The following is a 17,480-nucleotide window of genomic DNA, read 5'->3' on the forward strand; positions in this document are numbered from 1 at the left end:
AAAGTTTTCACCTGCCGAGCGGAATTATGATGTTGGTAATCGGGAGTTGTTGGCTATGAAGTGGGCATTTGAGGAGTGGCGACATTGGCTCGAAGGAGCTAAACATCGTGTGGTGGTCTTGACTGATCACAAAAATCTGATTTACCTTGAATCTGCCAAGCGCCTGAATCCTAGACAGGCTCGTTGGTCGTTGTTTTTCTCCCGTTTTAACTTCGTGGTCTCATACCTGCCTGGTTCGAAGAACGTGAAAGCTGATGCACTTTCTAGGAGTTTTGTGCCTGACTCTCCAGGAGTTTCTGAGCCGGCTGGTATTCTCAGAGAGGGAGTGATTTTGTCTGCCATTTCCCCAGATTTGCGACGAGTGCTGCAGAAATTTCAGGCGGATAGACCTGACCGTTGTCCACCAGAGAGACTGTTTGTCCCGGATAGATGGACCAGCAGAGTTATTTCCGAGGTTCATTCTTCGGTGTTGGCGGGTCATCCTGGGATTTTTGGTACCAGAGATTTGGTGGCTAGGTCCTTCTGGTGGCCTTCCTTGTCGCGGGATGTGCGTTCCTTTGTGCAGTCTTCTGGGATTTGTGCTCGGGCTAAGCCTTGCTGTTCTCGTGCCAGCGGTTTGCTTTTGCCTTTGCCTATTCCGAAAAGGCCTTGGACGCACATTTCCATGGATTTTATTTCGGATCTTCCAGTATCTCAGAAAATGTCTGTCATCTGGGTGGTGTGTGATCGTTTTTCCAAGATGGTCCACTTGGTGCCCTTGCCTAAGTTGCCTTCTTCCTCCGATTTGGTTCCTCTATTTTTTCAGAATGTGGTTCGCTTGCACGGCATTCCTGAAAATATTGTGTCTGATAGAGGATCCCAGTTTGTGTCCAGGTTTTGGCGGACTTTTTGTGCTAAGATGGGCATTGATTTGTCTTTTTCGCCGGCCTTCCATCCTCAGACTAATGGCCAAACCGAGCGAACTAATCAGATGTTGGAAACTTATTTGAGATGTTTTGTTTCTGCTGATCAGGATGATTGGGTGACTTTTTAGCCATTGGCCGAGTTTGCCCTTAATAATCGGGCTAGTTCTGCTACTTTGGTTTCGCCTTTTTTCTGCAATTCTGGTTTCCATCCTCGTTTTTCCTCGGGTCAGGTTGAGCCTTCTGACTGTCCTGGGGTGGATTCTGTGGTGGATAGGTTGCAGCAGATTTGGAACCATGTGGTGGACAATTTGAGGTTGTCACAGGAGAAGGCTCAGCGCTTTGCCAACCGCCGCCGCGGTGTGGGTCCCCAACTTCGTGTTGGGGATTTGGTGTGGCTGTCTTCTCGGTATGTTCCTATGAAGGTCTCCTCTCCTAAATTCAAACCTCGCTTCATCGGTCCTTATAAGATCTTGGAAATCCTTAACCCGGTGTCTTTTCATTTGGATCTCCCAGCATCGTTTGCCATTCATAATGTGTTCCATAGGTCTTTGTTGCGGAGGTATGTGGTACCTGTGGTTCCTTCTGTTGAGCCTCCTGCTCCGGTGCTGGTCGAGGGCGAATTGGAGTATGTGGTGGAGAAGATTTTGGATTCTCTTATCTCTAGACGGAGGCTTCAGTATTTGGTTAAGTGGAAGGGCTATGGTCAGGAGGATAATTCCTGGGTTGTCGCCTCTGATGTTCATGCGGCCGATTTGGTTCGTGCCTTCCACGCGGCTCATCCTGATCACCCTGGGGGTCTTGATGAGGGTTCGGTGACCCCTCCTCAAGGGGGGGGTACTGTTGTGAACTCTATTTTTGGGCTCCCTCTAGTGGTCACAAGCGGTACTGTGTAGTGTTGTCTTTCTGCAGGTTGGCAGCATCAGCTGGTTCGTTATCCTTGGTTGGTTTCCTATTTAGCTCACCTGGATACTCAGTTCCTTGCCTGCTCTCAATGTATTCAGTGGTCTTCAGATTCCTTGTGACTACCTTGCTCCCAGTCTCTCCAAGACAAGCTAAGTTTTTGTTTGTTTATTTTTTGATTAGCAGCATTCATCATGTTTCTTGTCCAGCTTGCTAAAATGTGATTTCCTCGCTTGCTGGTTGCTCTAGGGGACTGAGTTTCTCCCACCACACCGTTAGTTGGTGCGGGGGTTCTTGAAATCTCAGTGTGGATATTTTGTAAGGGTTTTTTACTGACCGCACAGACCCCTTTTCTATTTTCTGCTGTCCAGTATTAGTGGGCCTCATTTGCTGAATCTGCTTTCACCCCTGTTTATGTGCCTTCCTCTTACCTCACCGTTATTATTTGTTGGGGGCTTCTATATCTTTGGGGATTATTTCTCTGGAGGCAAGTGAGGTCTTTCTTTCTCTCTAGGGGTAGTTAGTTCCTCAGGCTGGCTCGAGACGTCTAGGATTTTAGTCACGTTCACCGGCTACCTCTAGTGTGTTGGATAGGTTCAGATTTGCGGTCAGTCCAGTTTACCACCTCCCTAGAGCTTGTCCTATGTTTTGTTACTTAGCTGGAGTATTTTGTGATCCTCAACCACTAAGGATCATAACACATGGCCTCATCACAGAGCCATCAGAGCTTCTCTGTGACAAGACAGCCCCTGCTCCAATCTCAGAAGCATCAACCTCGACCTGGAAGGGCAGAGAGACATCCGGCTGACGTAATACAGGAGCTGAAGAGAACCGACGTTTGAGCTCCTGAAAGGCCTCCACGGCCGCAGGAGACCAATTCGTCACATCAGAACCCTTCTTGGTCAAATCCGTCAAAGGCTTAACCACACTGGAAATATTAGTGATGAAGCGACGGTAAAAATTAGCAAAACCCAAGAACTTCTGAAGACTCCTTACCGATGTAGGTTGAGTCCAGTCATAAATAGCGTGGACCTTGACTGGATCCATCTCAATGGTAGAAGGAGAAAAAATAAAGCCCAAAAAGCAAACCTTCTGGACTCCAAAGAGACATTTATAGCCCCTCACAAACAAGGCATTGGCTCGCAGGACCTGAAATACCATCCTGACCTGCTTCACATGAGATTCCCAATCATCAGAAAAGACCAAAATATCATCCAGGTACACAATCATAAACCTATCCAGATACTCTCGGAAGATGTCGTGCATGAAGGACTGGAACACAGAAGGGGCATTAGAAAGCCCAAAAGGCATCACCAAGTACTCAAAATGGCCTTCGGGCGTATTAAATGCTATTTTCCATTCATTGCCCTGCTTTATACGCACAAGATTATACGCTCCACGAAGATCTATCTTGGTGAACCAACTGGCCCCCCTAATCCGAGCAAACAGATCGGACAACAGTGGCAAAGGATACTGAAATTTGACCGTGATGTTATTTAGAAGGCGATAATCTATACAGGGTCTCAGAGAACCATCCTTCTTGGCCACAAAAAAGAACCCCGCACCCAAAGGGGACGAGGACGGGCGAATATGCCCCTTCTCCAAAGACTCCTTGATATAACTCCGCATAGCGGCATGTTCTGGTACAGACAAATTAAAAAGTCGTCCCTTAGGGAACTTACTACCAGGAATCAAATTTATGGCGCAATCACAATCCCTATGAGGGGGTAGGGCACTGGACTTGGGCTCATCAAATACATCCTGGTAGTCCGACAAAAATTCAGGGACTTCAGAAGGAGTAGAAGAAGCAATTGACACCAAAGGAGCATTGCCATGAATTCCCTGGCAACCCCAACTTGACACAGACATTGCTTTCCAATCCAGGACTGGATTATGAGCCTGCAGCCATGGCAGACCTAACACGACAACATCATGCAAATTATGTAACACAAGAAAGCTAATCACCTCCTGATGTGCAGGAGTCATGCACATGGTCACTTGAGCCCAGTACTGAGGTTTATTCTTGGCCAATGGCGTGGCATCAATTCCCTTTAGTGGAATAGCGAATTGCAAAGGCTCCAAGATAAAACCACAGCGCCTGGCAAAAGACAAATCCATCAAATTCAGGGCAGCACCTGAATCCACAAAAGCCATAACTGAGTAGGATGACAGATAGCAAATCAAAGTGACAGACAAAATGAATTTAGGCTGTACAGTACCAATGGTGACAGACTTAGCGAAGTTTTTTGTGCGCTTAGAACAATCTGAGATAACATGAGCAGAATCACCACAGTAAAAGCACAACCCATTCTGACGTCTGTGATTTTGCCGTTCAATTCTGGTCAGAATCCTGTCACATTGCATAGACTCTGGCTTCTGCTCAGAAAATTCCTCCAGATGGTGCACTGGTTTGCGCTCCCGCAAACGCCAATCAATCTGAATGGCCAAAGACATTGACTCATTCAGACCCGCTGGCGTGGGAAACCCCACCATAACATCCTTAATGGCTTCAGAAAGACCCTTTCTGAAAATCGCTGCCAGGGCACACTCATTCCATTGAGTGAGCACAGACCATTTCCTAAACTTCTGACAGTAAACCTCTGCTTCATCCAGACCCTGGGAGAGAGCCAGCAAAACCTTTTCTGCTTGGTCTACCAGATTAGGTTCCTCATAAAGCACTCCAAGCGCCAGAAAAAACGCATCCACATTTTGCAATGCGGGATCTCCTGGCGCCAGAGAGAATGCCCAATCTTGAGGGTCACCACGCAACAAAGAAATAATTATTTTAACTTGCTGAACCAGATCACCAGAGGAACGAGGTCTCAGAGAAAGGAACAATTTGCAATTATTTTTAAAGTTCAAAACCTAGATCTGTCTCCGGAGAACAGCTCAGGAATAGGTATCTTAGGCTCTGACATAGGACTGTGAACTACATAATCCTGAATGCCTTGTACCCTAGCAGTGAGATGATCCACACTAGAAGACAGACTCTGAAGGTCCATAGCTGCAGCTGAATTCTGAACCACCCAGAGATTAAGGGGAGGAGAGAGGCTAGACAAACTGCAGAGGAAAAAAAAATGAACTCAGGATTTCTTTTATCCCTCTTTTGCGATGCATTAACTCTTTATAGGCCTGCTGTACTGTTATGATCCGGTGGTAGGATCACAAAACTGACCTGATAGGTAAACCTGAATTGTAGGACAAGCTCCGGGAATGTGGGAACTATACCGACCGCAATCCTGCTCCACTAAAGGCAGCCGTGGAGCGTTACCTAAAAACCTAGACGCCTCTTCACAGCCTAAGAAACTGGCTACCCCTAGAGAGAAAGCAAAGCCTCACTTGCCTCAGAGAAATAACCCCAAAGTTTAGACAGCTCCCCACAAATAATAACGGTGAGTTAAGGGGAAAATACAAACGTAGGAATGAAAAACAGGTTTAAGCAAATGAGGCCCGCTAACACTAAATAGTCAGAAGAAAGCAAGGGATCTGTGCGGTTGGTACAAAAACTATCAAAAACTATCCACACAGAAAGTACAAGAACCCCCACACCGACTCACGATGTGAGGGGCGCACTCTGCACCCCAGAGCTACCAGCAAGCGAAAAATCACATATAAGCAAGCTGGACTGAACAAATCATATACTGAGAAACATATTCAAGGAAACAATGAGCAAAAAGAACTAGCAAGACTTAGCTTCTCAGAAAGAGACAGGTAACCAGGGAGATCCAGGAGAGGTCAGAACCAGTACTGAATAAAACGACAGCAGGCAACAAGTAAAGGTCCAGGTGGAGTTAAATAGGAACCAGCATAGCAGGAAATGAGGCAGCTGAGCCCAGCTCCAGACCCGCAGTATCGCTAAAGGCCACCAGAGGGAGCCCAGACGGAATTCACAACAGCTGGCATCCTGATGCATTACACAGGATTGTAGACTTGTTAGCTGCTTAGATACCGTGGTCTACAGTAAATGCAGGTGATATGATCTTGGATGACAATAATCTTCCATCTCAACCAGACATCCGAAACATCTGCCAGAGTGTACGTTTTAGTCTCTAGAATTTTGAGGCTAAATGTTTACTTTTATAATTTACAAGGAAATCTTTAGTAAAGCCATGCCAGCTATGGTATGGATAAACTTATGTCCAATGCCAAAAGAACAGGCTTATGTGACCTCTTTTATCTCTTCTCTTTTAGGTCTTCGAATTCGGCTGTTCAATTTTTCCCTCAAACTTCTAAGCTGTATGCTGTATATAATCCGTGTCCTGTTGGATAACTCAAAAACCAACAAAGAAGCCTGGTAAGACAACAGTATAATATTATAAAATGTTAATTAAGAACAATAGGAGACACCAATATATACTACCGTGCTATCACAGCCCAATAGTTCATAGGGACCTTCCCCAACAGTGGAAAGTAACTTGTGCCCACAATGTGATATAGTGGAAGTAATGTTGGATTCAGGGATCAATAGTCAGAGCATCCCCTGTTCCACCACAGGGAGACTTGCTAAGTTCATTTGCACTGGTTTTGGTCAGGTCCGTTGGTGCAAGTAGTCAAATGGATACAACACTTACTATTCAATGAAATTGGTTAACAGTCCTTCAGCTCTCACTCCATGGTAGTAACTATGGCAGGACCCTCTGGCAAGGTAGAAATGTTGTAGGAGTGTCCTCACGAATCTGACCTTCTCCTGTGCCTGTCCAAAAAGATGGTAAACAGCAGAGCGTTCTGGCCAGAAGCACTATTGCTGCACTGCAGCATGAGCCAGTGGTGTGACATCACTGACAGAAAAGCTACGGGACCTCGGTGAGGCCACAAACTGATGAGTTTCAAATTAACCTAGGATTTCCCTGAAGAAAAAGTAATGAGATAGAAATGCCTGGACTCTATTTTTGGGAGTGGGCTCTGCATACTTACAGCCTGTTTTAGATGTTCTATTTTCTTTTTTGAAACATAACTTTGCATGCAGTGATCCCCAGTACAATCACTGGTGCTCATCAAGTGCAATGTTTGTCTATTTAGATTTTTGGTTCTGTGTAAAGTCAATCTTAGTTGTAGCTAAATGTGCCAGGTACACCATACTCTCTTTTTGATTTATGCAGTTATATATTATTTTGTATGTGTGATGATCTTGAAATTGGTTAATTTGTATTTACTTTCCACTAATTTGCAGATGACTACTAACAGTGTTCATTTTGCCAGTTTCATTTCAAACCAGACTGTAAATTCTCACCACCTCTCAGTCACACTCCTTTCCCAAAACAAACTGCTCATTAGAAAAAAAACAAGCATCTAAAGTGACATCAATGTTTTTCTTTTGGAAAAAATGTTTAATTAAAAACAAAAACTGAAATGAAGTCTACATGAATGGCTTCTTGTACGCTCACGGAAATATTAAGTGTGTTTAAATATTTGCTATCCGTCATATATCAGGAACATGATTGATACTCTTAGAGCTTCTCCAAAGAAAGAATTGTGACATTTGGTCAATATTGTAATAACATTTACAGTCTTTATTTTAAAGATAGTTAAAAGATTGCCAACTATAATCAAGTGTAAAAGAATAGATGTAAATAAATGTATTTTTCTACTTGGAAAAATGTAATAGATTTCGGCTACTTTAACGTGATTTTTTTAGACTTTTAAAAAAAGATGTAATAATAAGGAACATGATAAATGAGGTACTTTTGCTGACAATTTTTGGTTCTTTCTGCCTCCCAAAATTCACAATAGAAAGCAATCAAAAAAAGTAATGTGTCGGAAAATGGTACCAATAAAAATATCAACTTGTCCTGCAAAAAACAAGCCCTTACATGATTTTGTCATCAGAACTTTAGCAGAATTTTAGCTGTCAAAATATGGCGGTGCGAAAAACTTGTTTTTGCAAATAAAAACAAGCAAACTATATAAATCTGATATAGCTGTAATCGCACCGACCTGAAGAATCAAGATGTCTAATCACTTATACCCCCTCAAGGAACAGCATTAAAAATTAAATAAAACCAATTCTTGACCTGCTGTTAATTTGTTAATTTGCCTCCCAAAGATTGCAGTAAACCTCTGGTCACATTTGTCCTGCGCTCTGCTTTGAGCGCTTACACCTGGGTTTCCATGTAAATTTCTGAAATGCATGATTCAGATAGACCCCTTTGCAGAATATTTCCTACAGTGAAGCAAATGGAGACATTATGGATGCCGTCTGGCCTTTGATCTGGTAGTGTCTGCCTTTTTAGGCATACAGAAAAATAAGGAAAGCCACAGTTTTGTGCACCTCAGCAAAGAAGGACACCGCTGAACAGAGGCCAGACATAGTCCAAAGTAACTCTGCTACCTCATTATAGTGAATGACTCCGTCGTGGTTTCATCTCAATCACATCATTCAGCAATTTAGATGGAAACCCTGATATAAGTGCCCAGTGTAGACCACCAGATAAATAAGTACTAAATGCTATGTAAAATGTTCCCAGTAAAAGCTTTAACTCAATACACACAAAAAACAAGTCCCCACTCAGGTCCATTATCTGTTAACGGGTTAATAGAAATATAGGGGGCTTCCACGTTACTGGTAGTACAAAAGCTCTGGAAAAGCACTATGGCTCCTTGCCCCCCAATAGAAATAAAGCAAATTCTGCATTCTCAAATCCAAATGCCCCCCTCCCATCTGAGCCCCACAGTTTGTTTAAATTACATTTAGCATTCACATGTTTAGCATTTCTGTAGCGATGAGAGCCTGATTAATTTATGGATTCATGTCTCTAGAAGAATTAGCTGTGCATAATGTGCTGGACACTACAACGTACTGGGCACTACAATGTACAGGCACTACAATAGCAGATTTGTAATTTTCACTCAGCAACTTCCACTGCTACTTGTTTCTGAAAAATACCAATGGAGTCAAAATCATCACTACACTCATATATAAATTACCAAAGAGGTATAATATCAAAAATGGGATCACTTTAGAGTGGTGTTATGCTTTTCAAGCACTTAGGGGCTCTGTGTATGGAGCCTGCCACTATTCATGGAAAATCTGGGTTCCAGGAGGAAAATAGCACACCATCCCTCCAGAGTCTCACCATGTGGCTAAACAGTACAGTACAGCCACATATGGGGTATTTCCAAGTACGGCAAAAATTGTGTGACACATTATGGTGCCACTTTTACCCATTTCTCCTTGTGAAAATGTAAAATCTGTAACAAGAACAACATTTTTGTGGTAAAAATGTAATATTTTCTTCACTATCCAATGGTATAACATTCTGTGACATACCTGTGGTGTCAATATGATCACTTCATTATTAGGTGAATTTATTGAGAGGTGTATTTTGTTAAAATGGGGTCACTTTTCAGGGTTTCTGCTGTTCTGACACCTAAGGGGCTCTCCCAGTGTGTCATGGCACCTCAAACAATAGCAAACCAAAACAATAAAATCTGCATTAAATTATTACTCTGCTTCCATTCTGAGTTTTGAGCTGTTCCTTAAAAGTAGTTTCCAATTACAAGTAGAGTATTAGTGCAATCAGGAGAATCAGGGGCTAAAGCAACATTTTAGGTATAAAAACATAATTATTCCTTCTTCACTGTGCAATGGTATAAATGTCTGTGAGGCACATGTTGTGTCAACATGCTTACTGTACCCCTGGAGGAATTCAGTGAGAGGTGTAGTTCCTTAAATTATGTCAAGTATGGGGTTTTTCTGCAGTTGTGGCACCTCAGAGGCTCTGCCAATGTGACATGGCACCCTCCAACCAGTCCAGTAAAATCTGAAATCCAATATGGTGCCATTTCCCTTCTGAGCTTTACACTGTGCCTCAAAAATAGTTTTCAACAACATATGGCGTATCGGTGTACTCAGGATAATTTGCATAACACATTTTATGATTTATGGGACATCGGCATGCTCAGAAGAAATTGCACAATACATTGTGGGGTCCATTTTCTCCTGTTACCCTTGTGAAAATAAAAAAAATAGATCTAAAGTAACATTTTTGGGAAAAAAAGTTAAATGTTAATTTTTTCCGTCCACATTGCTTCAGTTCCTGTGAAGCACCTGAAGGGTTAATGAACAGATTATTAAACTTCTTGAAGATGGTTTTGCACACATTAAGGGGTGCAGTTTTTAGAATATTGTCAATTTTGAGTATTTTCTGCTATATAGACCTCTCAAAGTCACTTTAAATATGAGGTGGTCACTAAAAAATATTTTTGCAAATTTTGTTGTAAAAATAAGAAATTTCTGGTCAACTTTTAAGCCTTACAATGTCCAAACGAAAAAATTATGTTTCCAAAATTGTTCTCATGTAAAGTAGACATGTGGGAAATGTTATTTATTAACTATTTTGTGTGACATTATTTTGTGATTTAAGGGCATAAAAATTGAAATTTTGAAAATTTTCACAAATAAACGAAAGTCATATTCAACGAATTTTACCACTATCATGAAGTACAATATGTCACAAAAAACTATTTCAGAATCAGTGGGATCCGTTGAAGCGTTCCACAGTTATTCAAGCATAAACTGACATGGGTCAAAATTGTAAAATTTTTCCTGGTCATGAAGGTGAAAACAGGCTTAGGGGTAACATAGTAACATAGTAACATAGTTAGCAAGGCCGAAAAAAGATGTTTGTCCATTTAGTTCAGCCTATCTTTCATCAGAATAAATCTCCAGATCTACTTCCTTCTAAAGAACGTAATAACTGTAAGATACAATATTGTTATGCTCCAGGAAGACATCCAGGCCTCTCTTGAACCCCTTGACTGAGTTCGTCATCACCACCTCCTCAGGCAAGGAATTCCAGATTCTCACTGCCCTAACAGTAAAGAATTCTCTGTTGGTGGAAAACCTTTTCTCCTCCAGACGCAGAGAATGCCCCTTGTGACCGTCACCTTCCTTGGTATAAACAGATCCTCGGAGAGATATTTGCATTGTCCCCTTATATACTTATACATGGTCATTAGATCACCCCTAAATAATCCTAATTTTGCTAATCTCTCTGGGTATTGTAGTTCCCCAATCCTCTTTATTAATTTTTTGCCCTCCTTTGTACTTGCTCTAGTTCCATTATATCCTTCCTGAGCACCGGTGCCCAAATCTGTACACAGTACTCCATGTGCGGTCTAACCAGGGATTTGTACAGAGGCAGTATAATGCTCTCATCATGTGTATCCAGACCTCTTTTAATGCAGCCCATGATCCTGTTTGCCTTGGCGGCCGCTGCCTAGCACTGGCTGCTCCAGGTACGTTTATCATTAACTAGGCTCCCCAAGTCCTTCTCCATGTCAGATTTACCCAGTGGTTTCCTGTTCAGTGTGTAATGGTGATATTGATTCCTTTTTCCCATGAGTAGGGGTTAGCGCTGTATGTGATAACTACGCCTGTTATTGCATTGTTTACTGTGTTGTGCTACTGTGGATTCACCCTTTGATTACTGACCCAGCTGTTTTTCCTTCATTACTCTCTGTTACATACCTTTCTATATTGACCTTAGACTGTCAGTTTAATCTTTTGACTGTTAGGACTTGAATTCAGGTATCCTTTGGCTACACTTTTGGAATCAAATTTTGCGATTGTACTCACTTTTCTGGTTGAGAATTAGCTTGCTGACATCTCAATTCACTGCAACAGCCAGCAGCCATTTTATGGGCCTGTGCAAGGAAGACCAGAAACTTGTATAAAGGTGAAAGGGAAAATATCAGAGTACCCTTGAGACCTACTGAGTGAAATGACTTAAACCAGGTAATTTCGATTCATAACAAGTACAATACTGGGGAATTATGCAAAGCTCCTGTTTTCTTAAGAACAGGATTCGTAAAGGCTAGAAAACCAATTTCACATAATCTTTTTACTTGTGCTATATTAATAAAACCTAAGATTTTTTTTTTTACGTATTAATAACATGTATCAGTATGTTATTTCAGCATACAACTGATACAGCATACAACTGATGCAAAATTACCAAAATAGCTTTATGACTTGTCTTATGTGCTTTATTACAGGTCTTCTATAATATGGGTGGAGAGAAGTTTGCCACTGTGGGGATTACAGGTAACTTATTCATTAATTGATATTTCCTCATCACTTCATTTACATTGTTAGTTTTTAATTTGACTTTCCATTGTGGAATCCAGATACCATGCTACTATGCTAGTTGTAGTAAAGCAATAAAGCTTCTTTTATAGAAAATATATTTTTCTTAAAATTGTTTAATCTTTTTATCATTCATATATGAAGGGAGATACAGTGGCAAACAAAAGTTTTCCTTTTTTTAAATGTGATTACTTCTGTCTGGTTGTTGTGATGCCATTTTCCAGGTGATGAATTGAAAGTGGATGAAGTTGTCATCATGCGAGATCTTAATTTTAATCAAAACTCTTTAGAATATAGGTATTAATTAAATAAAACTGACTACCAATGGTTTTGCACATACTATTTATTGATCACAACATAGAGAATAATTAATTGCTTAAAATTCCATAACTTAATATTTTGTAGCATCACCTCTTGTTTTAATTACTACACCACACTAACGGGGCATTGAAGTCACTGGGGTACTCTAGACATCCTGAGGGATCTTATTCCATTCCATTTGCAAATCTGCAAACAATTCATCTTTAATGCTATGGCACGGGCCCCAACTTGTCACCCTAACTTATTCCAAAGGGGCTCTATAGGGTTTAAATCGGGTGATTAGCATGCCCATTGCAACAGGTGAACATTTTTCTTTGCTAATTAATTTTTTACTAAATTGGATGTGTTTTTAGGATCATTGTCTTGCTGGAATTTACAGCCCCTGCCTACTTTTGTTTTATTATGTGGCAGCATTACATTCTCCAGTATGTCCTTGTACATGGTATCATTCATATTTCTGTCAATTCTATGCAGAGGGCCACTGGCAGATGCAGATGAGCAGCCCCAAATCATGATCATATATAGTTGCTTGCCATCACTACCAAACAAGTTGAACTTGGATTCATCCGACCACAACACCTTAGACCAATCTGTCTCTTTCCATTGGCAGTGTTCTTTGCAAACTCAAGTCGGACCTTCCAGTTCTTTGCGGAGATGAAAGGTTTCTTGACTGGAACTCGTACATTCAACCCTACTGCTCTTAGGTGTAGCGCCTCAGTTTGGTAACTCACTTTGTCCACACATTCTTCGTTCATTTCATGCAAAATCTGTACATCACTTTTATGGACATCAAATACTGACTTTTTCTTAATGACATGATCAACTTTGGAGGAGGTTTTCCATGGTCATCTACTTTGAGGTTTGTCAGCTGTTCCATAACCGTCATTTTCTTCCTTTATTATTCATGACAGTTGACTCTAAGAGCACTTGAATTCCATAGCTCCTCTTTTTGGCTTTTGCTTGACTTTCTTCTCAGAATAATAAGCTTCCTGATTTATCTGGTGATAAATTTGGCTTCGTCTTTGCCATTTTTTAACTAAAAAACACGTCAACAAAAAAAATGTAGCCAAATTCGACTACCCATGACAAAATATGCAAAACATTTGGCTCAGAAAATGTTGACATCTAACACAAAAAGGGATAAAATGATGTCGAACACAATTTTCATCCTTATAGCTGACATCCATTTACTTCCGGTTTACTAAAATAGGATAATGGCATCACAGAAATAATCACACTTTTAAAAACAATGCAAAACTTTACTGTATGTATCACAAACGTGGATAGCCTCAGTGATGTAAGCCCGAAAGCAAGCTCAAGGACATATAGAGCTGAGAGTGATAATAGGGCATGGCTAAGGCTGGGGTTTAAGAGCAAGATATGTAGGTGGGACTGGTTGCTCACATATCCCAACCTGGGGAATGGTATGGCAGATATAAGGAATTCCAGTTGTATCATTATTGCACAGTGTGTGGAGGTAAGAAGGCCTCCTGTGTGATGACTCCTGTCTGAGTTAGCATACTGGGTGCTATCCAGCAAGAGTGTGCCAGACCAACACCAAAGTGTCATTATTTGAACTGTTTAGTTTGTTTTATTTTGTCTGCAATGACATGCCATTTATTTCCTTTGTTTCTGGCATGGTTTAAGGAGTCCCAATAAACCAGCTTTGCCGTTTTTACTTAAACCGTTCCATGTTTCTACTTCAAGCTCAACTGAGTGAGTAGAAACTTTATGTATTTATCTTGTAAGGATTCATCTACACAGGTCCTAGATGAGAGATATGTGTCACCTAGGGGGTTAGTCTTGGTGATGCCAAGATCAAAAAAGCAGATTCCAGCACCATTAGTGCTGAGAGAGTTATTTTAAAAGGTCCAGGTTTCAGGAATGGGTAATAGGGATGAGAACACTCATTCCCATCTTCCAATCTGATAGGTGCAGCTGATTTACAAGGACAGCTGAGTTGTTCACAAGGGTCTGTGTGTGCAAAAGAGAAAAAAACGTATGTATGTTGTTCAGACCATGTTAGAACCTTTCTGAAGAGGTGGAAATACCTCTGAGACTTTTGTCTATGGGCAGAAAATTGACCAAGTGTGATTTTGTTTACTGCAACTTGCTTGGAATATACACATACATACATACAAACATACACACACACGAACTCTTGAAAAATATTTCTCCCAGAAGATAATTGCAATTACACGTTTTGGTATCCACATCTTGGTTCCATTGTATGTGTATTTGAACAACACAAAAAAAAAGAGAAAAAAAGGCAAATTGGACATAAATTCACACAAAATCTGAATAACCAGCAGGTTAATATTGTGTGCTCCCTCAACTTAATATTTGGTTGCACGCCTTTTGGAATAACAACTGCAATCAATCACTTCCTGTAACAATCAACAAGCTTCCTACACCTCTCAAATGGAATTTTGGACAATTCTTATGTAAACTGCTCCAGGCTTCTCACATTTGAAAGGTGCTGTCTACCATTTTAAGATCTTTCCACAGGTGTTCAATAGGATTTCGATTCAGACTCATTGCCCCTTCAGAACTCTCAGTGCTTTGTTTCCTTCCATTAATGGGTGCTTCTTGAATTGTGTTTCAGAATTTCCAATAGTTTTTAATTGACCATTATGTAAATATCCATAATCTTCCTTAAAATTAAAGCCCAGAAAATATATAATTTTATTATAATTTTACACCAGAAAACTAGTATAAAACACTTTTTCTATCTATCAAAATCAGCAAAAGTGTAATTTGGAGTAACATTTCAAAGAAGGCGTGCAGAATTTCATGCTTCTAAGAAGAAGAACCAAAATCTTTAAGTGGCATGCACATCTTAAAGTAAACCTGTCAAAAGTAGGTCGCTCTTCTTGGTCCGACGCCTCTCATCTTCTTACAATGCCATCCTCGTTCCTGGTTCGTGTGCATGAAGCATCCCTGAGTCATCCACAGAAGTCTTCTCAGCATTGCACTCCTGTGCATGTGTACTTATCTGCCCTGTTGAGGGCAGAGCAAAGTGCTGCAGTGTGCAGGGCCAGGGCTCTCTCGAAAACAAAAGCAAAAAAATTATTACAAATTTCAGATTTTTTTCCCCACCACTTAAATAAAAAAAAAAAAAACACTCTTCATGTTTGGTATCTGAGTACTATTGACCGGGAGAATCACATTGCCAGGTCAGTTTTACCATATAGTGCACATGGTAAACAAAAAATGCTCTAAAAAATGTGGAATTGCACTTTTTCTGCAATTTCACTTCACTTGGATTTTTGTGGTAAATTGAATAGTGTTATTCAAAAGTACAACTCTGCCCACAAAAAAACAGTCCTCATATGGCTATATTAATGGAAAAATAATAAAGTGATGGCTCTCGGAAGAAGGGTAGAAATAGTCTACTATTAATGATTTTTGCAAAAGATTTGTAATTATGCTAGCATTTTCTTTTGTGTACAGTTATATTGAATAGTATACCATACTATTCATTAAGAATCAATATAAAGGTTTAGTTTCTCTTTCTCTGAATATTATTTACTAGCAGTAGCATAGCTACTGAGGTAGCAGAGGAGGAGCTCCATTCGGAGTGACCCCCAAACTTAATTGTATCATGCACACCATTATAAAATGTGTTTAAAGTGCTGCCCATTGTGTTGGATTGTCAATGCAACCCTCTTCTCCTACTCTTTACACACTGATAGCAACACCGCAGAAGAAATGCTAGCACAGGCTTCCAGTATCCATTGTTTTAGATGCTGCATATCTCGTATCTTCATAGCATAGACAATTGCCTTCAGATGACCCCAAAGATAAAAGTCTAAGGGGGTCAGATCAGGAGACCTTGGTGGCCATTCAACTGGCCCATGATGACCAATTCACTCTCCAGGATACTGATCATGTAGGAATGCTCGGACCTGACACACATAATTGATTATATGGTGTGGTATATGGGGTACAAAGATAGTGGGACCATTCTTCATCAATGGAAACCTCAATGCCACTGGATATCTGAAATTGCTACATGATGATGTATATGTGGGTATATAGATATCAGTTCTAGGCAGGCAAGCATTGTATGTGGCAAACTTCATTGCATACAGCAAGAGGGTCCATTCCATTCCATTATTGTCTGCAGCTGCTGTCTATTACATATATTAACGGTGTATACATAACCACAGGTATCAGTGGCCAGGAATAATTTTTTTTTGCATCTTAATCCTGATTATTTTATTCAAAAGCAATCCAGAGCACATGCTTTTTTCTCCATTTGTTTGTTGGCACTGCAGAATACAGCCAGATTCTTTCCATAATACAGCGTGAAAATCCAGATGTTTTAAACAGGGGTTTAGCCGTCACAGCGATCACATCTGAGTGCAAATTAAATTCTGTAAAATTTTGATGTCTTAAACAAGATCTTGACACCAGTTTGCTGAAAAACAAATTTACCTACAGGGCAGATATTTTACACTGGGTTTTGTCTGCCACATGGATCGCATATCATTGCGCTCAAAATTGTGCCATTTCAGGCCTCCATTGAATTTTTTTTGCTGTGTTTTAGCCTAGTCATTGACACCATTTTGCTGCAAAAAAAATTAAAAATACAGGCCGGATATTTTAAAGTGGGGTCTCTCTGTCACACACCTCACCTATCAGTGTGCTAAAAATTGTGGCATTTGAGGGCTCCATGAATTTTCTTTGCTGTGTCTTAGCCTAGTTATTGGCACAAGTTTGCTGGGAAAAAAATACCAGCCAGATATTTCAAAGTGGGGTTTCTCTATCACATGCCTCACATATCTCTGTGCTCAAAATTGTGTTATTTGATGACTCTATTGAATTTTTCTTTGCTGTGTCTTAGCCTAGTTAATGACACAAGTTTGCTGGAAAAACAAATACATGCCAGATATTTTAAAGTGGGGTATCTCCATCACACGCCTCACCTATCAGTGTGCTAAAAATTGTGGCATTTTGAGGCCTCTATTGAACTGCTTTTACTGTGTCTCAGCCTAGTTATTGACACCAGTTTGTTGAAAAAAAGCTTGTTAGCTACAGGCCAGGTATTTTAAACTGTGGTTTTCCCGCACATGGATCACATATAAGTTCACTCCAAATTCAGCCATTTGTAGTGAACGTGAAAATATTGTACTCCATCTAAACTGGTCAAGGCGAAGTGCAAGGGATGGGGAAATGGACGTGATGGTGATGGTGCATGCAGAGGCCGAGGCCGTGGGCAAGCTGAAATTGGGTCACAACAAACACCCACATCTTCTCGCTCG

At 40.7% G+C, this 17,480-nt stretch overlaps 1 protein-coding gene across 2 annotated transcripts in view; it reads left to right on the top strand.

The window, feature by feature from the left end:
- Positions 1-17,480, top strand: part of KCNT2 (potassium sodium-activated channel subfamily T member 2) — a 1,359,842-nt gene that overhangs the window by 433,072 nt on the left and 909,290 nt on the right. For both annotated transcript variants that reach the window (XM_077277827.1, XM_077277828.1), the window contains exons 3-4: positions 5,997-6,099; positions 11,802-11,850. In XM_077277827.1, the coding sequence (XP_077133942.1) occupies positions 5,997-6,099; positions 11,802-11,850 (152 nt within the window). The remainder of the gene's footprint in view (positions 1-5,996; positions 6,100-11,801; positions 11,851-17,480) is intronic.

The sequence above is a fragment of the Ranitomeya variabilis genome, chromosome 8, assembly GCF_051348905.1.
Source record: "Ranitomeya variabilis isolate aRanVar5 chromosome 8, aRanVar5.hap1, whole genome shotgun sequence".
In the NCBI taxonomy this organism is placed as follows: domain Eukaryota; kingdom Metazoa; phylum Chordata; class Amphibia; order Anura; family Dendrobatidae; genus Ranitomeya; species Ranitomeya variabilis.